Source organism: Micromys minutus (genome assembly GCF_963924665.1).
Source record: "Micromys minutus genome assembly, chromosome: 8".
Taxonomy (NCBI): domain Eukaryota; kingdom Metazoa; phylum Chordata; class Mammalia; order Rodentia; family Muridae; genus Micromys; species Micromys minutus.
In genome coordinates, this window is record NC_137977.1 from 12,037,216 (window position 1) to 12,060,612 (window position 23,397).

Consider the following 23,397-nt stretch of genomic DNA (forward strand, 5'->3'; position numbering starts at 1 on the left):
CACACAGGGAATGTTCAGTTGCCACCTGTGGGCTCCAAGCTTCCATTCAAGAGGAATGAACAGCCAAGCAGGTTCCAATTGGGGGATGGAGGGAGACCCATCTTTCTATCTCTGCCCATGGGGGCTGAATGGAAAGTTCTGAGTCTTTCTAGTCTCACATGAATCCTGTTTGTTGAGTCTATCCAGATATACATTTTATGGAGGATTAATAATTAAAGGCTGAACTAGAGATTGGCCTAGACTAGCTGGTTGGTCACTTGTAGAAGTAGAACAAAATGTAACTCAAGCCCAGTTCTGAGTGCTGAGTCAAAAAGCTCTCCTTGTGGGGCAGGAGGAGACCCTGGGTTATGTATCTCCGACAAACACAATAGGTTGGCTAGTTATGCCAACTTGATACAAGCCAGAGTTATCTGAAAGGAGTGTTGTTCAATGAGCTCTATAAGATCCACTGTAAGGTATTTTCTTAATTAGCAATTGAAGGGGGCACCCAGCCCATTCTAGATGGTACCATTCTGGGGTTGGTGGTCCTAGATTCTATAAGGCGGCAGGCTGAGGAAGCCATGGGGAGCAAGCCAGTCAGCAGCACCCCTCCACGGCTTCTCTATGGGCTCCTGCCTCCAGGTTCTTGTCTCCCTTCTTCCCCAAGTTGCTTTGTTCATGGTCACTACAATAACAGTAACCCTAATGTCTGTTAGGGTTTCTAAGGCTGTGATAAAACATCATGACCAGAAAGCAAGCTGGAAAGAAAAGGGTTTATTTGGCTTTTACTTACTTATCATTCATTATTGAAGGAAGTCAGGACAGGAACTCAAATAGGGCAGGATCCCGAAGGCAGGAGCAGATGCAGAAGCCAAGGAGGGATGCTGCTGACTGGCTTGATTCCCATGGCTTGCACAGCCTGCCTTCTCATAGAACCCAGAACCACCATCCGAGGAATGACACCACCCACAATGGACTGGGCCCTCCCCAGTTGATCACTAATTAAGAAAATGCCTTACAGCTGGATCTTATAGAGGCATTTCCTCATGGGAGGCTCGGTCCTCTTTGATGACTCTAAATTGTGTCTAGGACACAGAATCAGCCAGAACCTGTGATTAGGACAGTCTTTGTGACGTTGTGTCTTCTCCCCCTGCCCAAGTCCTTCCTTAGTAAGGTCCGAGGACAGCTTATGTTCAGTGACTGCAATTCCTCGCACCCCAACGGCTTGCCCGTGCTTAGTGCTTCAAAGTTCTAATTTCAGTTGGTGTTTGCAGGGTGAATGCTGCTGACCGTGGCCTGAGGATTTGCAGTGTGGAATATTACAAGGACTCTTTGCACCAAGCCAGCCCAGGCCCTGGTGACTGTTATCTCTCATGCAAGCAAACAGGAGGAAACTGCTAGCTAGAGATAAAGATGCATTTCTGGTCTTTCTAAGGAAAAAGCCCCTTCCGAGACAATGCCAGACTCTGTAACGATGTTCAGAATGCACCAGTTTGTCTGTTTCTGTCACCCTCATTTGCTAGGCTCTCTGGGAAGTTCCACACAGACAGACAAAATTCCAGACTTTCCCCATGTGCAGCTTTTGTTAGGAATATGACTGATTAACATCCCTATCCCACAAAAGGATTGGTCCCCAGATGGTGGCTCACCTGAGGGGTAATGGACCATAAGTATGCCAGCTTTTCCAGGCACTTTTGTCACGGCCACAGAAAGCTGACCAACAGAGATCTCTGACTCCAGAACAGCATAGCAAATGTGATGTCAGCTCAGGAGTCTCACTGCCCTGTGCTTCCTTCTTCCTTACCTACTCTTTGTCTGAGAAGCTTCAGAAACTGAGTAATATCTCTAATTCAACTGTTAGTAATAAAACACCAGATAGGCACAGTGGTGCACACCTTGGGAGGCAGCGGCAGGAGGATCTCTGAGTTTGAGGCCAGCCTGGTCTACAAAGTGAGCCCAGGATAGTCGGGACTGCCTGGTGGGGGAGGGGAAGCAAACAGAAAACAAAAACCAGGCAAACAAAAAAACCCCAACAAAACATGTCCTCGTTAGGTTTATTAAGGAGAAATTCAAACACATGCAGAGCAGACTAGCATGAGGAAGTTCTTAGCACACAATAGCTGACTCATGGCCAATATTGTTTCAATGCTGCGTCTATCCATTTCCTCCCTCCCACATCATCCTAAAACAAACCCCAGATATCATTATCGTTCTGTCCATAAATGTTTCAGCCTCTGTCTCTAAAATACGAACCCTTTCCTCAACAGTACGATACTAGCATTCTGACTAAAGGTATTCAGAAGCATCTTCACACATCAAAATTTATCAAGTTCTTAACTGTCTTAAATAGTTTAAGCTTCTTGTTTGAATCAGAATTTAAGGCTCATGCATTCTCTCAGATGAGAGCATTATTGGAAATTGACTTTGACTGTTTCCTGTAGGAAGGCATCATTGTGACCACCTGGGCCTATCTGATGATGGGTCAAGTCCCGAGATCTCTTCCCAAGAGGCATGGGTTCAGAAAAGTCCTATCTGATGGGAAATACTCTGGCCCTTTGTAAAGTGCCATCAACAGTTAGTTACACAGCACAGTTGAAATCTGGGTGGATACATGCTTTACGGTGAGCCACGGTGTAGTGATCTGAGTGTAAAATATGGTGGAGCAGTTGGTGCCCGGTGCAGGTGGCAGTTTTGGAAGGTTGTTTCGAGGTACACCCTCTCTGGAGGAAGTGGAGCCTTACTTGTCTGTTCTGTGTCATGGCCGCGGATGCAGCTCGGCCAGCTGCCTCTGGCTCCTGCGGCTCTGATTCCCCACAGCAGCGGGCATGCATTCCTTCTTGTCGAGCATTTGATCACTGCAAGAAAAGTAACTACAGTGGCAAGAAGCCTTTCTCACCCCAGCTCTGCAAGGTGTATCTCCAACATTTTGGTCACTTTATGGTACACTCCGAGGCTCCTCTCTTACAGGGAAGACATGCGGCAGGTGTCAGAAGGACCTACTTTAGAGCAGCCTTGACATTAGTGTGGTCTTAAGAAAAAAATTATGATTTCTATGTGTATGAGAGTTTTCCTGCGTGTAAGTATGCACAGGCCGGTGAAGTCAGAGAGGGTACTGGATGCTCTGGAACTGGAGTTAGAGATAGCTATGGGTCACCCCGTGAGTGCTGGGAACCAAGACTGGGGCCCCTGAAAAAGCAATGAATGGTCTTAAAGGCTAAGCCTCCAAAAATCTATTTTCTTCAACCTAGCTAAATACTTCTCCTTTTAAGAGCTGAATTTCTCCTTTGGCCCCCAGAAGCCAATACTACAACTCACCATGGCAGAGGCAAACAAACCACCAGCAGGCAGGCCATGATGGGTAAAGTCATTTGACATAGATACGCACAGAAGCTCGGATCCAAGGAAAGGCCAGCATGCTTGTTAGGTTCCAGAGCAACCAGGCCTGTGTGTCTTCCCTGCACACTCTGAGAATGTTGGATGAGAGTTCACGACTTGCAGACAAAATTCAGAGAGTTACTTGAGTTAATTTAAAGGCAAAATTTCACCACATTTTCTTATCAAACCATTTTTACTTAAGGCAACAACTGAAGTATAATTTAATTCAACCAGGAAGGTAACACTTGGAGGGGAAGAAAACAAACTGGAAAATCCTCACGGTAAAGCCAGACATTCTTTCCAAAGCCCAGAGCTGATGTTTTCAGATTTCCAGCAGAAATGTCTGTTTCCCTGAATCAGTCACAAGTGCAGTCTGCTTTTGAGGCCATTCCCGTTTCATCCCCGTTGCTGAGGCTCAGGGGACAATGCTGGTGGCCTTCCTCAGGGCCAGGTAGCCTGTGACCACATCGGAAGGCAGCCTTCGAATGTAGGAGAATTCCTCAGCAGTGCTGAACCGCAGCTTGCTCTGAGGGTCTGTGTAGTTGGCCTGGGTGAGAAACAGGAAGAGCGAGGGACAGCAAGTTGTTGGTGGGGAAATCTTAAGTACAAACTTTAATCTTTTCCTACTTTACTTTAAAATACATCTTCCTTCTGTTTCGCTGTCACCAGGAACGCTAAGCAAAGACTCACTTGAGAAACACACCAAGGGACAGTCCGGAGGAAGAGGAACCAGCCCCATCAGACCCTGGGACACTTACTAGTGGTCACATGTCCCTGCCTTCTACCTCCCACCTCTGCAGAGACTCCTGGCTGGTTGAAGTGCTGAGAATAAGTGACTGTTGAGATTTAAGAGCCGGGGCTGGGGAGAGGGGAGTGAGGGGGATGGGGGAGGGGGGACAGGAAGGAATCCTGTCTGATACTGTCTCCTGTGAATTATGTTTCCTTTTATGATAGCAATACAGGGAAAGGCTTGGCTTGAAAACCAGTAAAAAGGCTGTTTCGGTAGCTGCAGCTGTGCAGAAGTCAGGTTAGCTACATGGCAAGGGCGAGCCGCCCTCAGGGTCTCAGCAGGATGCCCGCACATGAATTTGGCTCTGTATGAACCAGCCTCAGTGTGGCTCATATGAAGCAGTCCCACTCCTACCACCAAACTGCACGGGGCTGGCCACTGACTTCACACTTCACTGCCAAGAAAGCGGCTGTATAAACAATTTAGAATACAGAGATCTTGTGGCACAGAGAAAAACGATCACTAAGAAGAGCTGGAACAGACTGGACCCAGGAGCCAACATGCAGCACTCTGAATAGAAAGAAGCATGTCAAATATATGCCTGAGCCAGATGAGCAAAGACTATCCCACCCTCCTCCGGATTCTGTCCCTCGAGACTAGAGGAAAACACAGGCTGCCTGGCAGAGAGGGACTCGGCAAACAGCTTTACCCCACGGCCCCAACTTTAGGATGACAGGTACGGCTCACAGCTCCCCATATCCTCTGGAGCCACAAGACTATCACAGCTTCGTAAAGAGGGTTTAGTGCAGATGTGACACACACCCATGACTTCCTCCTGTGCCCAAGGAAGATGAACTAGACTGTTTTCTAAAAAAATAAGATGAAAACCTTACATAGAGGATGTAAGTACCCTTTACCAACATCTTCTACTTCAGTCTTTTGTTTCCCCTGGGAAAGCCACTGCTAGGTGGGCACCATTCCTGACCCTTACTAAACAAACCAAGCAGAGAAATTACCCAGTGAGTGTGTGTAGGCGTGTCTTTATCTACCACCCCACATAATATGCACCGTTTGGTATCACTCAGTCAGTAATATAGCCTCAAACTTCATCCATGTTGCTGCGCCCAGATCTGGGAGTTCATAGAATAGCAGGAATACATTAAAGAGGCAGACATTTATGGCATCCCAAAACTCTGCTAATGGTCGCACAGAAACATTTCTAAGTTCCTGCACATCCTATTTCTCCAGGAAGCTGCATAAAAGGCAAATTGCCAGGTCATAAGGGTTTGGTTTGATTTTGTTTTTCTTAAGAAGAAAGGGTCAAATTGTCATTCAAGGAAGCTGTGTCAATGTCCTTTCTATCCGCAAGCTGGTGTATGAACACACTATTCCTTTACATCAGATGAAATATACAAGCTAGCATCCTTAGTCCTTCCAAGCCGGTGTATGAACACACAATTCCTCATGTCTGGGATGAAATACGAAAGCTAGCATTATTAGTCCTCCCATCCGATGGCCTTTCCAGCTACAGAGAGCATGAGCGCCTGCCTGAGCATCGCATTTCCTCGGCCACTGTCTAGCTCTCCGCTTCTTCTAAGGACTGTCTCTCAGTGGTGTGGTGGTAAGGTTCGTCGTATGGTCTGAAGATCTTAAGTCTTACATGTAGCTTGCAATAATATTCTTCAAAACGATGCTATGCCTCTTCACGGGTGAAAGCTACTGTACCAAGTGCTTGCCATGGTTGAGGAGAAAGCAAGCGCACCAAGGGTTGGCTTCCATGTCCGCCCATAAACCGTGAGTTCCAGCTCCTCAGAATGGCGAGGGCGAGATTCCCGTTTCAGGACATAGCAGTTCCTGGGACCAAAGCAGCTGCCTATTGTGGCCACTGAGATAAGTGAAGCACACAGCGCAGCAGAGCAGAGGCAGCAAAAGACCAGTGACCCAGAACACAGCAGTGAGAAACAACTCAGGAAGCCATTCTCCTAAAACGCTGTGGGATCAGATGGCTAGACGGACATACGTACGCCACAACCCACGGAAGAAAAACCAGAAGTAAGATAATCAAAAACTTCTCTAAATTTCCATTTCTCTAAAAAATAACTAAAGCAAGAACTAATAATAGTCTGTTTTCTGTTATCTTACAAGTAAACATGGCAACTTTGAACAGAAGAATGTGCCAGAAAGAGATGGATTAGTACAAGAGCTTCGTGTTCCAGACAAGCAGTGAAATGCTGAACAGGCTTTGGTAAGACAAGCATTAGGACCGTGACCACAGCCGTTCGTCTTTAATAAAAAAGGAGATATAAATACCTAAATGTCCAGTGAGCCTGGTACCCTCATGAGCAAACCACATGACACAGCTCCATCGCAGAGCATCCTAGAAACCACATGACACAGCTCCATCGCAGAGCATCCTAGAAAGAATTGGAGCAGCAGCCAGTTGTGGTGGCTTGTGTCTTCAACCCCAGCACATCTGAGGCTGAGGCAGGGGAATTATGTGAGCTCAGGAGTTCAAGACTAGCTAGAGAAGCATGAGAAGGAACCATCTCAAAACAACACAAGGAAACCTGAGACAAAGTTGTCAAAAACAAGGAAGAGGGGCTGGAGAGATGACTCAGCAGTTAAGAGCACTGACTGCTCTTCCAGAGGTCCTGAGTTCAGGTCCCAGCAACCATATGGTGGCTCACAACCATCTGTAATGGGATCTGATGCCCTCTTCTGGTGTGTCTGAAGACAGCTACAGTGTACTCACATACATTAGATAAATAAATCCTAAAAAAAAAAGAAAATTGGAGAAACTGCCATAGTCAAGGCTGGTCTGAAGAGTTATGACAACTCACTGTCATATGGTATCCTAGACAGGATAGGTCAGTGGGCTTGGCCAAAAGCTAAGAACATTTATCTCACCGTCCCCCTTCCCAACCTGCCCTTGTCTCTCCCTCTCCCCGCCTCTCTCTGTTGGTGGTACTAAGGATCAAACCACCCTATGCACTGAGGCAAAGCTTTATTACTGGACTCCGTGTGGCCCCAAACTAGGCAAACAGAAATAAACTGGAAACAATGCCATCCTTACTGGTTCACTAATCAGAACAAACGCACCACAGTGGTTCACAGAATGAGCTACATCTAGCGTCTGTGAGAACTCCCCCAGAACAGCCTCTCAGTTTCACTGTAAGCTGAAACTGTTCCAAAGTGTTTAAAGTGCCCAGTTAGACTGACAGAAGACCAAATCAAGGGACAAAGGCACACAGAGGGAACAGAGAAAACAGCTCAAGGGAGGCAGATTAAACTCGCCTACACTAATGGCTGCTGGTAATATAAACCATGTAAAGCTAGTGCCTGGAGTCAGACTGTCAGATGGGTACAAAGCCAGACCCTCTCTAAAGAAACTCACCCTAAATACAAATATACAGATTAAGGAAAACAAACAAACGATCAAACAAAAAACCCAATGTCATGGCAGATATGACACACAAACTTGCAAAAAAGATAGTTGGAACAGTGCTCTAATTCATTCTGTGGTGCTATTCAAAAATTACCTGGATGCTTTATAAAAAGTTGAGGGTTATGGTGCTGGAGAGATGGCTCAATGGTTAGGAGCACCAGCTGGATACCCAGCTCCAGGATGTCCTCAGAGAGTACCGAGCACACAAATGGTGCACACACACATACAGGCTAAACATTCACATAAAAAGTATGTATACATGTGTGTGTGTGTGTGTGTGTGTGTGTGAGAGAGAGGAAATTAAGTGATTCTCCCAGTATAATGGATACAACTAACTTGGCCAGTTTGTGACATCGGGGAGTCGGTTATCCTCACTTAACTGCAAAGCACGTAAATGGCACCCAGGTGGATTTTAGGCGTGGTGTGCCTTGTTGTTCCTGTAATTAGCAGAGAAAGCCACATTTCTAATTTACTAGAGATGGAGAAGGATGAAGCTAAGGTGCAGTTTCTCTACAGGTTCTGCACCGAGAGTGGAAACAGGCTTCCCACACCCGAGATCCTCCAGCTCCGCTCCGGAGGTGAGGAGGGGCGTCTGCGCGCAGGGGAGGCACAGGACCAGACCCACACAGCACTGCACTGGCAGAGGGCTCTTACGGATGTTGCTCACACACATGCTTCCTTTGGAGGAAGGCTTATGTTTATGCTTGCTCTCACTGAGAGACCCGCTCTGCGGTATCGGGCGTGAGACACAGGTGCTCTACCGCTGAGCTATAAAATCAGCTCAGAATGTTTTTATTTAAAACACCACCAACTGTGTAATATGAAAATTTAAACCTTCAGAGTAAAAACAGAAAGGCTGTTTCATTCATATTTCCACATACAGTTAACTATCGGAGGGGAAGAAAGGGAAAATACCATCTTACTTACTGGAGCAATGGCCCCTCAAGTCACAGGATAAAGCCCCGGCAGGGCCATCTGTCATAGAGAAACGTAACTGTGAAATTGTAGTTATAATGCTAATATAGATAAATGTAATTATACTCACAAGAAGGCCTGAAACATCAGAATACTTCTTAGCTGGCTTAAAGGATAGAGGGGCATCAATGCTAAAATCTAAAAAGAAGAAAGGACAGAAAAAGATCACCAAATAACCTTCCAAATATCCCAATTTCCCCTCTGTTATTCTAACACATGGAAACAGTGCTGAAATTCTCCTTCGTGATTACACACTCACAGAGGCCTTGGGGACCAACCAGAGAAATAAAGGTGACAACTCAGGAACGGCCCAGCATGTCACAGACCAAGTGCTAGGGTCCTGCCCTGCTCCCTGAGACAGGCTCCTACGGTGGAATGCCGGGTTCATCTACCCGCAGGCCATGGCACAGGCTCCAGCTAAGAACTGGCTGTGATGAAAGGCCACACAGCTACCAGCTGTGTCCACACACCCAGACTCGGGCAGTCCACACCCAGATGACTAACTTGTCACCCTCTGAGTCACCCCCATGAAAGACGCACAGCGGGGCAGGAGGTGGAGAGGTCTTGGGAACTAAAGTTTCCAGTGTAGTTAAGCAGCATATGGAATGGGTTCTGCCCAGGCCAAAACGCGCTCTCTCCCATCCTGGAGTGGGAGGAGAGGGTTAGAGAGCGGCGGGCACCCGCAGGCTGGAGACTTCCAATTCTCACATTAGGGGGCTGGGTCGCTTGTGCAAACAAACTTAAGGAGTAGACTTTAAGATGAGAAGCCTAATAGAAGCATCAGCATTATCACAGCAGAACCTACTTCTCCAGACTGAAATTTTAAATGACACTGAGAACTACACCCCCGTGACAAACAAACAGACTGAGACCCACTCAGTGGAAAGGGAGGACATGCAGAATATCCCTGGATGGGTGCCACTGTACGGGTTCTCAGGCTAAGAACATTTCCCTGAAATAACACAAACACGAGCAAATAACGTAGGCTTGTTGTAAGGAAGTTCCTGTCTGCATTACAAACACATGGAAGGCTCTAGACAGCTCACAGTTAGGATCGTTCAGTTGCCATGGCAACGCCCTTTCAGCAGCGAGGATCTGTTTGAGGTTCTTCCAGGTTCTGTTCTTCTTGCCAGCTACTGCACCGCCATGGCCAGAGTGCTTGAGTTGGGGGGGGGGGGGTAGAAGAGACAAGTCAGTGGGAGAAGCGCCTGGAGAATCCCCGAGAATCCTGACGCTTGCCCGTCAGGGCTCTCAGCGTCTCTCAGTCCCTCACTAACTATCTCTACACTTTAATCTTTGTTTAAAAGAACACAGTTTTTAGCTCTGTGTGGTGGATGTTCTATAATCCCAGCACTCAGGAGGTGGAAGCAGAAGAATCGGGAGTTCAAGGCCAGCCTTAGTTACAAGATGAGTTTGAGGCCGGGCTACAGGAGACCCTTTCTCAAAACACAAAAAACTAAAATAAACAAGCAAACCAAAAAGAACCAAGCTTGGGGGCTCTTCAAACGTACAAGTTCGCTGGTGGTGGAACAGAAGTGAACGGCTACTTTTCAGCATGCACACAGGAGAAAATCTTTACGGGGTCCAATCCAGTTGAATTCACTATGACCTCATTCCTTTAAAATAAGTTCACCACAAAGTTGGATGTAATCTCGAGACTACATCCCTAACCCCCCTCGGAGGGTGTGTCACTGTGCCTCATAATCACTAGTGGGCCTGGAAAACTCAAACAAGCTTCAATCAGAGTATGGCAAGCCTTCTGGAAATTCCTTTCTGTGCTGTAAAGATTGAAAACATGAAATGGGAAAGACTACCGTATCTGCAGACCCTGGCAACCATGGATTGCCAAGACTCATTAATACAAAAATAAACCTTTAAAGTTATAGTTTGTAACTGATTACTGAACATAACTAACCCTCATGAATCAAAGGGATTTAAAGGGTTAATGAAGAGTGCTCCTGATTTAGTTATATACTTTGAGCTTCTTTTAAAATTACTTAAAACCAATTAAAAAAAGCACAGGGAAACAATCATGGAAAAGATGCCTCCTCAAAGTGCTGTCCGTCCTCTGGGGAGTATTGAAAGAGACTGGTACACTGGGAGATCACAAAGGGCCTTTCCTGTCAGTCCCATATCCCTCTTCTCCCAACTGCCACCCCCCCAACACCCCATCCCCTCCCACCCACCCCACCCTGTCTTCAACAGTCCATGGGAAAAGGTGGCAAATGGGACGGAAGGGGAGGGTACTCCGGAGCCACCTCAGGCCCAGGTCCATCAGAGGCCAAGGCACAGCTGCTTACTCTGGATTTGTATACCACCCTATGTGCTTACCACAAAGTTGGGATCCTTAAATGGCAACGGCTTGGCAGCTTTCTCCACAGGCCCTGAGCTCAACTCAGAGGACGCCATTTTACTCTCACTCATGGACTCAATGCTCACACCCTTAAAATGGGGAGAAAAAAAAATCTCTGAAGCGGAGTGCGTTCCTCACTTCCGCTCTCCAGAAGACAGACATGCAAGCGCACAGGGCTCCAGCAGGCGGACGGCCCTGGAGACCAGGAAAACTCAATGGGAACAGAGAGACGCCACTGCAGACACAAGCAGGACCCCAGGTGCCACATGTCCCGGCCCCTGTGTCAAGCTCAGGTGTCTGTCCTACTCCAGGTGTCTCACTGAATTCTCACTGCTATGAAGGAGGTGCAGTCCCCCCTTACAGGAAACGGAGGTCAGGGTCTACGGCAACACAACTTTTCAATAGAAACCCATCCCATGATACCACATGATAGAAGTCCTTATAGCGTGATGATCTTGCCAACTACGCCTTGAAGGGTCTAATTTGGACAGAAAGCTGGAACTGGCTTGAGGACTGCAGGGCATGGGAATTCTGAGAACGAGGAAGTTGGCGGGACAAAGGGTCAGCAGGCTGCAGCTGGAATGCACTGTCCTGTCAAGAAGCTGATCTGCTTTAAAACAAACCTCTACGCTAACAACCCCGAGAGAAAAACAGCAGACGTAGGAAATGTTGTCTGATTATAAATCAATTCCAAAACAAACGTTTTAGGAACAGAGGCACTGATTCACAGAGCCAAATGCATGTAGGTATGGATTTCATGAGTTTCTCAATATTGACACTGGTACAAGCAAGTCCTTTCTAAGACACAGTGCACACCCACCATTCCAGAACAATGTCGTGTCCTCCTGGCCACGCCCTTCCAGCTCCAAGGCCAACCACTGTTCTGATTCTGTTACATCACTTTCATTTCTTCCAGAACTTCTTACGGGTCAGAGCTGAGGCTGTGTGGCTTGTTCTGGGCCTCTTTAGATCAGAATGAGGCTCTGCCATCCTCACACGGCTTAGTGGTTCATTAATTGCCTTACTTCTCAGCAGAATTTACTACATAAATGTGTTAAGACCTATTTGTCCATTTTCTGCTGAGCACTTGTTTATTTTTAATTATAAATAGAGCTACCGAGCAGACATGCGCACACACACAGCCATGCAAATGGAAATACAGTTGTTGCTAGTTTGTATTGTCAACTGGATACAGGTCACCTGGGAATGAGAAAATGACAATGAGGGATTGTCTTGGTCAGAGTCCACGGGGAGCTGTTTTGATGAATGACTGACGGAAACGAGTCTCCTGCGGGTCCTGTAGCACCGAACCTAAGCAGCAGACCCGGAGAGCTCAAGGCAGAGGGAAGTTAGCTGGGAAGCAGCGGTCCCCCACGGCTCCTACACTCAGCTCCTGCTCTGACTTCTCAGACTTCTCAATGATGGAGTGAGACCTGGACGTGTAAGCTGAAATCAATCTTTGCCTGCCCCAGGCTACTTCTGCCAACACTGGTGTTGGTCGCAGACAGAAATCAAACTGGTGCGGGCACAGTGACACACTTTCATCTCGGCACTTGGGAGGCAGAGGCGGGCCAATCTCTGTGAGTTTGAGGCTAGCCTGGTCTACATAACAAGTCTGATATGTAAGCTATCTAAGGTCCTGTCTTAACAGATCAACCCCCAGAGAAAGCAAACTAAACAGTCATCATGCTTTCATTTCTGTGAGGGACGTACCTAGCAGTGACGTGACTATGTTCCTGAGAAAGTGCATATTTAACTCGATATGGTGTGTGTGTGTGTGTATGGGGTGTGTGTGTGTGTGTGTATGGTGTGTGTGTGTGTATGGAGTGTGTGTGTGTGTGTGTATGGTGTGTGTGTGTGTATGGAGTGTGTGTGTGTGTGTATGTGTATGGTGTGTGTGTGTATGTGTATGGTGTATGTGTGTATGTGTATGGTGTATGTGTGTGTGTGTATGGGGTGTGTGTGTGTATGGGGTATGTGTGTGTGTATGATGTATGGGTATTGTGTGTGGGGTATTTGTATGCCCTCTCAGTTGGACTGGTGGTGGGAAGAGAAAAGGGAGGAAAGAGCCATTCACTGTCACAATAGTTCTCAGAAGGTCTCTCCCAAAACACCTTGCCAGACTCCTGGGCCTGGACTCCTCTGTTCTGCTAACACCACTCTTCAGTGTAGACCTCCCGCTCTTCGGTGTAGACCTCCCGCTCCTCAGTGTAGACCTCATGCTCCTCAGTGTAGACCTCATGCTCCTCAGTGTAGACCTCACGCTCTTCAGTGTAGACCTCATGCTCCTCAGTGTAGACCTCATGCTCCTCAATGTAGACCTCATGCTCCTCAGTGTAGACCTCATGCTCCTCAGTGTAGACCAATCTCCGTCATCCTCAGTTACTCCAGTCTTCCCAGGACTACTCAAAGAAACTGGCACTGAAATCTAGCTTGCATTTCTTTTTTATTTTTTGTGGATGTGTGCCAGTTGCTCATGTATTGCTGAATTATTTATTACCTCTACTCACTGTACCGTCACGCTGGCCCTGAAATCTCTGTTTTAAGAAGCTGTGATCCAGGGCAAAAGAAGAAAAGAAGCTGCTAATTAGAAGCAACTAGAGGCTCTTAGGAGACCAGCCAATGCTAGGAGGAAAGAGGTCATCTGGGACAAACAAGATCAACTGTCAGGGAAGCAAAGAGATGCTAAAAGGGAAAGAAACCAGGCCTCCAACTGTGTGTGGCAAGGTTGCTGTGGGCAGCTCATGGCCAACTCTGCACTCCATCCTCCAGGGGGAATACAAGTCACTGTGTAGTGGGCAGGAGGACAGTCCCCAGAGGATGCTGTGAGAAGCAGGCACTGTACCTGACAGTCATAATGTTCTAGCAGGGAGAGGCCACAGCACCAAAGCAAGTGCCTCTGCTGACAGTAAATGGGGGTTTTATCACAGAGAAGCTACAGCTTCCCCAACAATGGGGGCTGCTACGCCATCTCTAGCCAGACAAACCCCAGAGAGTCGTACAAGTTTCAGCTTGCCTTTCCTCTGCAACCCCACTCCCATGTTACTCCACCCTGGTTCCTTTCAGTCTCTGTGAGACTCTGGTGTCAGTGGTGAGTCAGGATGACAGGAAGGCCTTTAGTCAGAGGGAAAAAGAAAGTCTGTGATGCTCTGTGGCAATAAAGTAGGATATAAGATGATCTTCTGTTTCCATATGTGAAAGGACCATTAGCACTGACAGGCTTCATTAGACAGAATATCCAGCCCCGAGACATGAAAGGCCTCATGGAGAGATGAGGAAGTACTGCCTAGAGCTAAGGGCTATTCTCTCTTACATTTCTAAAGGAGATGGTGTAAGTCGCAGGGTAGAGAAACAGCCCTTGCTGTAACACACAGGAGTCAGCAAGGCCCACCCACTTCCGTTGAACTGTAGAATCCAAACAAATGGCTTCTGCCACCAGCAGCCCCCTTACTGGGACTAAGACTTTAGGACAACCTTGTTTTCCCTCTGGAGTTTGTAAAAGAAAGAGGACAGTGATTTTTGTCATCACTTAAGACTCAAATACAGTAACTTCTAATAGTAATCTGGACTAAGAAGCCCAGCCTAGGCAACATAGTGAATTTAAAGTCAGCCTGAGCTATATAGCAAGACTCTTCTCAAAAAGTGTGTGTGGGGGGTTGGGGGTTGGGGAGAAGTTAGCTCAGATTAGATGTGGTACTGCATATATCATATCTGTAATACCAGGAATTCGGACTCACTGCCACAAAGCCAGTCTGGCCTATACTGTGATTTCCAGGCCAACAATGTCTACATTGTTGGGATTCTGTAAACCCCACCCCTCAATTACCCAGCAGTAGCCAGGTATGCTCCGCCCCAGTGACCTGACACTATAAAAGCGGCTGCTTGCCCCCTCCTCTCTCAGCCTCTCTTGCCTCCTGGCTCTCTTGCTCTCCCAGCCCTATCCCTCCTCTTCCCCTTCCCTTCCCCCCCCCCACATGCTCATGGCCGGCCTCTACTCCTCTATTCCTCTCCCCCCCCCTCTGCCTCTACCACCCTCTTAACTCTCCCATGACCTGAATAAACTCTATTCTGTACTATACCATTGTGTGGCTGTTCCCTCAGGGGGAAGGGATTCCCAACATGGACCCCCCAGAGGCATCTCCCTTACCCCCAGGCCTCACCACATCTCCATGGTCCATATGCCCCCCACTCTCTTCATCCTTCCCTAACACTGGTACCGAAACCCGGGACGTCATCTTTTCCTTACATACATAGTAAGACAGTCCTGTCTCAAACAAAACAAAACAAAACTGGCCCACAGAACAGGGCATGGTAAAACATGTCTTTAATCTCGGCACTGGGAGGCAGAGGCAGGTGGATCTCTGGGAGTTCGAGCTAGCCTGGTGTACATACCACCAGTTCCAGGTCTAGCAAGAAGGTTGCTGAGAATGTGTATCAAAAAACAAAAGTAAAAACAAACAGTAATACCTAAAAAGAAACGAAAAGTCATCTTAACACAGTGACTGTATTGCTTGGTCCGAGTGCAAGTGAACATTAAACTACATAGCGGACAGACTACAGAACACAGGATGGCTCAGAAAGACTCCAATCAAGAGTTTACAAGGGAGCTGGGCATGACAGCGCAAGCCTGTAATCTCAACATCCAGGATCCCCAAACAGAAGGGTCAGAAACTTGAGGCCAACTTGTGATACAGACTGTGTTCTAAACCAGCCTGAGAAACAGAATCAGATCCTGTTTCAAAACAAACAGCCCAGGCACACACCTTTAATCCCAGCACTTGGGAGACAGATGCAATCTCTGAGTTTGAGGCCAGCTTAATCTACAGAGTGAGTTCCAATACAGCCAGGACTACAAAGAGACGGTTTCAAACAGAAATTGTTTCTCTATCGCTGGTGGAATGAGCCAATTTAAACCAGATTCAGTTATATTAAAGGCTGCTCTCAGGCAGGCAAGTTCACTGGCCCCAAGGATTGAAGCTAGGGGAGTCTCCGTGGAGAAAGGGAGTGGGGTGGGAGTAGAGGAGGGAGAGAGAAAGAGAAGAGGCACATGTATAAAGGAAAGAGAGAAAGGGTGTGACCAAAATGTCTGGACTATATAGGAAAGAGCTTCTAAGGGAAGGACAGCCCAGCCCCTTGTGCTGGAAAGTTCAGGATTGGGGATAGAATATGCCAGATAGGAACTTAGGGATGCTGGAAGAACCTGGAAGCCAGGTCTGCTTTGGTATGTAAAATATATACCTCAGTCCCTTGTCCCCAGGTCTGAAACCAAACATAAATAACCCCCCCCAAAGGCGTACATATAAAAGAATTTGGGCATGGTAGTCCATTCTATTAATCCAGTACTAGGAAGGCTAAACCAGGATTATTAGTTCAAGACCAGCCTGCCTTACATTTTTCTTGTCTCAAAGAAACGAGAACCATTGTTTTATACCCACAATTATGCCAGTATTTGTTACATTTATTAACTGGAGACAAGACTATGTTCTGCATAATTCCTTTTATATTACACTTTAAAACAAAGCTAGTTGAGGTAAGAGATGTTACAAGGGTGGTCACTTCTGGCAGGGAGGAGAGAGCACAGTGACAGAATTGCAAGGCTGAGGCTTGGGAGCAATGAATTTATTTCCTCAGCAGGAATTTTCTGGACCTCTTATCTGGAGACTATCCACGGTTTGTGTGTTTTGTTGCATGCAAGCATAGTAATTAAATAACATGCTAAAAGAGGATGGGGGTGTCAATTACCAACGAGAGTCCCTGAACAAAAAGCACAACACAAGCTGAGGACCATAACCATCCTTATAAAGTGCAAGAACCTACCAAGCCGCTGCTGGTCTCCTGGCCAGCACTTTTGTCATTAACCCCGATCTTGTTGTTTGTTTTGTTTATCAAGACAGGGTTTCTCTTTGTACCCTTGGTGTTCTGGAGATCGCTCTGTAGAGCAGGCTGGCCTCGAACTTGTAGTTACCTTCCAAGTACTGGGGATTAAAGGCATACACCAACCTCTTAACCTCCAGATGATTTAACACTGGTGTCAACATTCTTTGTACTCCTCCATGTTGTACACTGGAAGACCCCTCAGACTCCCGCCCAGTGTCTGCGAGGTGCGCTATGGGTGACCCGCGAACTTCTCAGGCAGAAAGATAAAAACAAGCCCTAACGGAATTGGGTGGTCCTGCTGAACCGATTATAACCTCCTACATTACTATATGACGCGGGTGACCTTTTGATCAAAACCACAGGCCCAACCTATGACTCAAATATACTAGTTTCCAGCAAAAATTAGGATGTTCCTCGGAGCCTACAGAAACCTCCCCGACCTCTCCCCTCGCGCCCCCTCCCCCACTTAATACTGGCACTGCGCACGCGCCTCCGCTCCTTCTCGCGCAAGCGTTCTCGGCACCCCTCGGGCCTGCGCATGCGTTCTTGTTCCTGGCCGGTGGGCATTACCTGGGCAAAGCCGGAGGCGGACAGCTTTTTCTTCTTACTAGCACCATATCCCCCTCCGCTGCTGTTGTGAGAAGGGCTAGCCGGCCTCTTCTTGCTGTTCCTAGCTACGGCGGGGGTAGAAGTAGCAGCCACGATTGGAATTTGAGCCGCCATTCTGCTCGCAGTCGGCCTGCGGCTCCCCGCCCCCACCCCTCCGAGGGCGAGCCCTAGAACTTCCGGCTAGATGTTACTTCCGCGTTGATGCTAGGAAACTCCGCGAGCCTCCTGGAGTTTAACAGAGTCCTCTTAGGAGGCGGGACTCGGAAGTGTTCCTTCCGGGTCGGAAGGAGTCAGGCTGCTGGCATTGTGAACCTTGACCTGGGGCTCGTGCCTTGATCGTATAGTAACCTCATTCTTTTTCTTGGTTTTTAGACAAGATCTCTGGATGATCTGCAGCTCGCTATGTAGACCAGGCTGACCTCAACTCAAGTAGCCGAGTTATCTTTGAATTCTAAACCCTCTATTCTCCACCTTCCAAATGCCAGGACAACAGTGACTTGCTGTTGATGCATTATAATCATGTTTGGGTGCAGTAAACAATAACAACAAAAAAGGAGTGAATCCGTACAACTTAGTAGTTAAAGCAGCTATATGAATCTGGATATTTGTAACAGTCTCATCTGGAGACTGATGCAGAAACAAAGGAACAGTGAAGGGAAAAGGGACTGAGTAATATTGTTGTCGGTTTTCCTTATTCCTTGTCTCAAGGATTCATGCCTCCCAAGCACCAATCACTCAACCAAACACTCCGCCACCCCTTCTGCGTACTCTTCATCTTTTCTGTTCCTACCCCAGGGACTCAGTCTCCCATGTGATTCCTGTGACAGTCTCCAAATGGAAGTCTGAGTTGCCGTCATTTTGGAATCTATCCTTGGCTGCAAGGCCCTCATTCTGGCTGGCAGGATGGGCTTTTAGATCTGATTGTAGCACTTAACTTTCTTTGTACAGGCCTCTTTATCCTCTAGATAAAAATTGTAGAACTTTAGCACATTAAGTCCTAAATAACTCAGGCTTACCCCTCTTTTGTTCAGTTCTCAAAAGCAACCAGCAACAAATCTTTGTGCCCCTGCCAGAGACAAATTCTATTTCCTACGGTCTTCTGGTCTCTGAACTCATGTTTCTTTTTCCATTGTTTCCTACAAATGCCTACCTAGCTCCTAGCTCCGTTTTGCCTCAGTTCAAATTCTAGCTCTAATAAGTAGCTGATATACCTTCTTTCCCTTTGCCCCATCCTCTGAATTTTGTGCATATGCCTCTGAGGACATTGGCCTACTTCCATAATGTTTACTGAGCTCAAATATGAAGGAGTCAGACAGTGAGTGGACCACCATTTGGTTTCTAGCCACCAAATTCAAATGCAATCTCATTAATTGCTTTCTTCCTGAAATTTTCACCCTGGTTTCTGAAAAGACTCCATCCTCTTATTTCCTCCTAAACTCTGGTTGTCTCTTTGACTGTTGTCATTTTATCAAATGCTTTGTGATGCTGCTATATGGCTTTCAAAGTTGTGTTAGTTATATAGTCAAATCCCCATGGAGAACATTTTTAATGTTTTCCAGGAGTTGTCATGAGTAGCTATAATTGAACCAGGATCTTCTCATCCTATTCCTTTACACTGAGAAGTCCCTGATGTCTGAGGCCCTCTGCCCTTCCAAGTTTATACATTTCCTTGGTCCTGAGTTGCCAGCTCTCTTACTAGATGTCTCCTCGCTTTCAATGTTGATGCCTGTGTGAGTCATTACTTTCAATTCAGATGAGAGGCTTTGTGTTTTCAGATCATGCTTCCCACCTAAAGCCCTTCCGGGCCTTCTTACAGTCCCTATATGAGACTGACGGTCCACAACATTGTTTTAACGGCCTCCAGAAACCTGCCATCTCTGCAGACTGACCTGTCTTCAGGTCTCACTCCCTCTCAGTTTTCACTTTTGTTGGCCCCCCAAAACAGCTGTGTTCCCTCCTCCCTCAAGGTCAAGGCACACATTGCTACTCCTGTACGGGCATTACTTTGTTTTTTCCAGTTTCTCCCTCCTGTAGTTAGTTCTAGTCACTTCTATTTACCCTTTGTCATTTTTGGTTGACATGGGCTCATTTTTAGTTTTCCCCATCCTTCTGATCCAGTTCCGTATTACCAGGAGTCTTAGTTACCCAGTACCTGCTGGCTGCCATTTAGACTAATTCAGGAGGATGGAGATTAGGAGAAGCAAGAAGACTACTGATTCCTGTTCTTGGAGGGAGGGGGCAATCGAGTAGGGAAGAACATATTTGTTGTGATAAATCCTGTCTTCCCAGATGGATAAGTCGCCTGTGTGTAGTTGTCAGAGTCATCAGGACTGAGCAGCCCAGCATCAACAGCCCGTGGTAGTACAGAGATGAGAATGCCGAGGGACATCTGTGTAAGTTACAAAGGCTTTTTAGTTGGCCGGAAACCTGCTCAACATCCACCCTACAAGTGCTGGTCATTGCCTACTGACAGCACAGGGAGGGACCTCTTAGACTTCGCTGCACGCACAACGCACGTTATCTGTGAGCACTGGAATCGAGCAGTCAACATCTCTGGCCCATATTTAGCTGGTGACTTTCCCCTAAACTCCAAGCCATCCCCAGAAACTTGGAAAGCATGTCTCGCCTCTGCTTTTTTTTTTTTTTTTTTTTTTTTTTTTTTTTTTTTGTGGGCTGCCTCTGCAGCTTCCTTTCTGGTCCCAGAAGCTCTTGGGTCCCTCACCAGTGCCACAGTTCTTTCACTAAAGGCTATTAAAGCCTTCCTGTGATGCTTGTGATACTAGGCTGAGTGCAGCAGTTAAACAGACTTTTGATCCCAGTTAAGATTTAAAGATTACAAGTAAATAACGTATTTGTTAAGCTATTGCATATTTCAAGACATAGAGTGCCTGGTTTATTGTCTCTCAGAAAACTTCAGGAAATACAGTGGATTTTTAGGATCAGGCTGGTTTTGCTGGCTGGAAAACAAGCTGTGCATTTTCTTTTGATAATGTGCATGAAGTGTGCAAATCATAATTTCCATGTAAAATGTGCCTAGTAAAGGATTCCTCAGTGATGGGAATAAACCTTGAAACTGCTGACGTCAAGATGCTGAGAAAGCTCTCCCAGCTCCCATGAACCCTTGCTCCTCAGTCTGTATATGAGGACGTGCTCATCACATATCCTCAGATACGTGAACACATGTGGAGTTCCAACCCATGCATCCAACCACAGCCTCCTGTTGACCACCCCTCAGGACTTTGAGATGATGTGTTGAACCTAGGAACAAGGTCTTCGGTGGCCCCCAAAAGGGTATAAGCCCATTTGAGCAAAGACTCTTGAGTCCTCATTACTTAGAATAGGTTCTAGAAGTATAAGCCAATAGCCTGGGCAGAGTCTCTTCCATGTTACTATCTCCTTCCTTAGTGTAGACAGGCAAAGTCAAAGGAGGGCCATCCTGCCCAGTCCAGGCTGCTACCTGGAGAATAGGTCCCAGTCTAGAGAAGGCCCCAAATGAACTTGAGCAAAGGGTACAGAACCGTAGCTTCTCCTACTGCTAAGCTGGGAAAGAGAAAGGTGGGTCCAAGAGAAGACACACTGACATACTGACACACTGTTGTTTGAGGTGCCAGCAGGTTGATGTGATCAGCATCTCTTAGGCCCAATTTTCACAAAAAGTGGGGAGAGGAGGAAACTGTAGAATGTGCAAAGTGTCAAAGATCAGAAGGCCCAGGGCAAGGCTCAGAGGAGTCACTGGAAGGGATTGTGAGGGGTGGCCTCCTGACCGTGTGACTGGGACACCCTTATAGCCCTGCAGTATGAATGGCCAGATACTGACCCTTTTCCACAGAGTACACCGATGCTCATGAAAATTTGATCCCCAAAGATTGTTGCTTTACAAAGTCTGAATAAAGGAAAATGGATTTTATAGACTATCCTGCTTACTGAAATGACTTCTTAAACATTAAGTAAATAGAAATTTAGCATTACATATATAACCCTAAAAGGGCTGACAAAAATGTCCCAAATAGTGGGCTTCTTGTCTTTCATTGTGAGAGTTGGGATCCTGCTAGCAGAATGGCTGTCTCCTGGCCCTTAGTACCCATCCCTTTGATTCTGCCTCTGGGCACTGGTCCTCCCCTCTCTCTTACCAGAGGCCCTACCCATCACTTAGCATGAGCTGTTATTTTTACACATACTCTCTGTGCATACCATAGAGAAAGAAACTGATGATTACTGTAATTCTCCCATCTCTGAGGTTCTCTTCCTTTTTTTTGCTCTCCCCAAACCTCAAACTTGATAATGCTCAACTGTAACACTGTTATTTCTTCTTAAATCATCAGCCTGCTTCCTTTCCCACTGTAACATTCGCCTAACTGCTGCCGTACGGCTCATTTTCATTTATGCCTAACCCTTGGATTCTATCAAGGTACCAGCCCAGTGAGGTAGTACTAGAGAAGGTCAATTTCAAAGCTTTAGGAATAGTTGCTTATGGAATTAGCAGTGATAAAGACTTGCTTTGTAAACCCAGGGGGGAGGAAAACCTCTCAAAGGTTGAGAAACCAAGGTGCCTTCCAAGACATCTCTTACTCAGACCTCACCAGATATTCCTGTTCCTTCTCTTCAATAGCTGAGCCAAGTAGTCCAGCTCCCACAATGCTCCAGCCTAGGGGCACAAGGGGTGGGGCAAGGGAGGGTGTAGCTAAGGGGGGAGAGTCCATCTGGTTAAGGGAACAATGTGAAACAGGTTGGTTTCAGTCGTACAGCCCTAGTCAGAATCCAGATTTGGTGGAACAAAGACAGTCTTATTCTCTGCCTTGCCCAGGGGAGTCTGCTGCTATTCGAAGGAACCAGAGGCAAAACGTGCTCCTCTTTGTATTTGTTTTTACTCTTTCATTCTATAAAGACCTAAACTGGGCTGGAGAGACAGCTTAGCAGTTAAGAGCACTGCCTGCTTTTCCAAAGGTCCTGAGTTCAATTCCCAGCACCTTCATGGTAGCTCACAACCATCTGTAATGGGATCTGATGCCCTCTTCTGGTGTGTCTAAAGATAGCGACAGTGGTGTGCTCACATATACAAAATAAAAATGAAAAAATAATTAATTAAAAAAAACAAAAGGACTGAAATTACATAGGATGACCCACGCCCTGCCTCCATCTTTCTTCTGTAAATCTCACTAGGATCACTTACTTGATTGTTGAGTAGCTGCTCCCCGAGTCCAGCTGACCACACCAACTGACCACACTAGCCCAGTCTACAGGGCCCTTGAGGCTGAGCTCCACCCCACCCTGGATCCACCATTGCCTTAGCTCTTTAGATCTCGGTTCCTGGACTTACGTGACTAATGTTGCAGACTTCTTCCCTAACCCCACACTCACTAGACAGCCCCCGACCATACCGTGGGACTCACTTGCAAATTTAGGGTTGTGTTCTCTAGCTGCTCACCCAGCGTCTCTGAGCTCCTGAGGAGAAATACACGCGGCTGGTGTGAGCTGCATGGCTTTCGGTCTCTGGTCTGACAAGAGCAGATGCACAGAGCCCTCTTCGTGCTGTACAGCACACAGATGCAGTTTGGGTGCTTGCCTTCTGGTTTTCCATGTCTGCCTTCGAAGACTGGCTTTGGACGGTTCTCTCAGCGCGTACATACTAACAGAATTTATGCCTTTAAAATACTGTGGGCTAGAGTGACAAGCCACCATCAGTGCTAGAAGTGTGCCTAGTGTCCACGAGCAAGGCCCTTCTCAGGATCAGGTGTGCACATGACCAACACCTTTGGGAAAAACTTAGTTTGTCTAATCAAGAACTCTGTTTTGGTAAGCTTTGAACCTTCCTTCTGCCTAGGGTTGGAGTGGGGAGGAACAAGGGCTTCAGTTTGTTTATCTACAAGGAGCTGTTTTGTCTTTTGTTTTTATTTGGTTTTGGACAGGAGAAAGGAAGGATGAAGAGAGGGAGGAATGGTGAGAGGAAACACCATGCACCTCCATGCACCTTAGTATTTTTAATGTTGTGTGTGCGTGTGTGTGCACGCACGTGGACTTAACACTAGTCTTGCCTTACTTGAGTTCCTGCCCTGA

General features: G+C 46.9%; 1 protein-coding gene across 1 annotated transcript; it reads right to left on the reverse strand.

Annotated features, from left to right (window-relative positions):
* Positions 1–2,032: 2,032 nt before the first annotated feature.
* INO80C (INO80 complex subunit C) lies at positions 2,033–17,535 on the reverse strand. The gene is made up of 5 exons (XM_080920085.1): positions 17,305–17,535; positions 10,836–10,946; positions 9,551–9,662; positions 8,575–8,642; positions 2,033–3,901 (listed from the first exon to the last, which is right to left on the reverse strand). The coding sequence occupies exons 1-5, from the start codon at positions 17,455–17,457 to the stop codon at positions 3,770–3,772; spliced, it is 576 nt and encodes a 191-aa protein (XP_080776211.1). The 5' UTR covers positions 17,458–17,535; the 3' UTR covers positions 2,033–3,769.
* Positions 17,536–23,397: the final 5,862 nt, after the last annotated feature.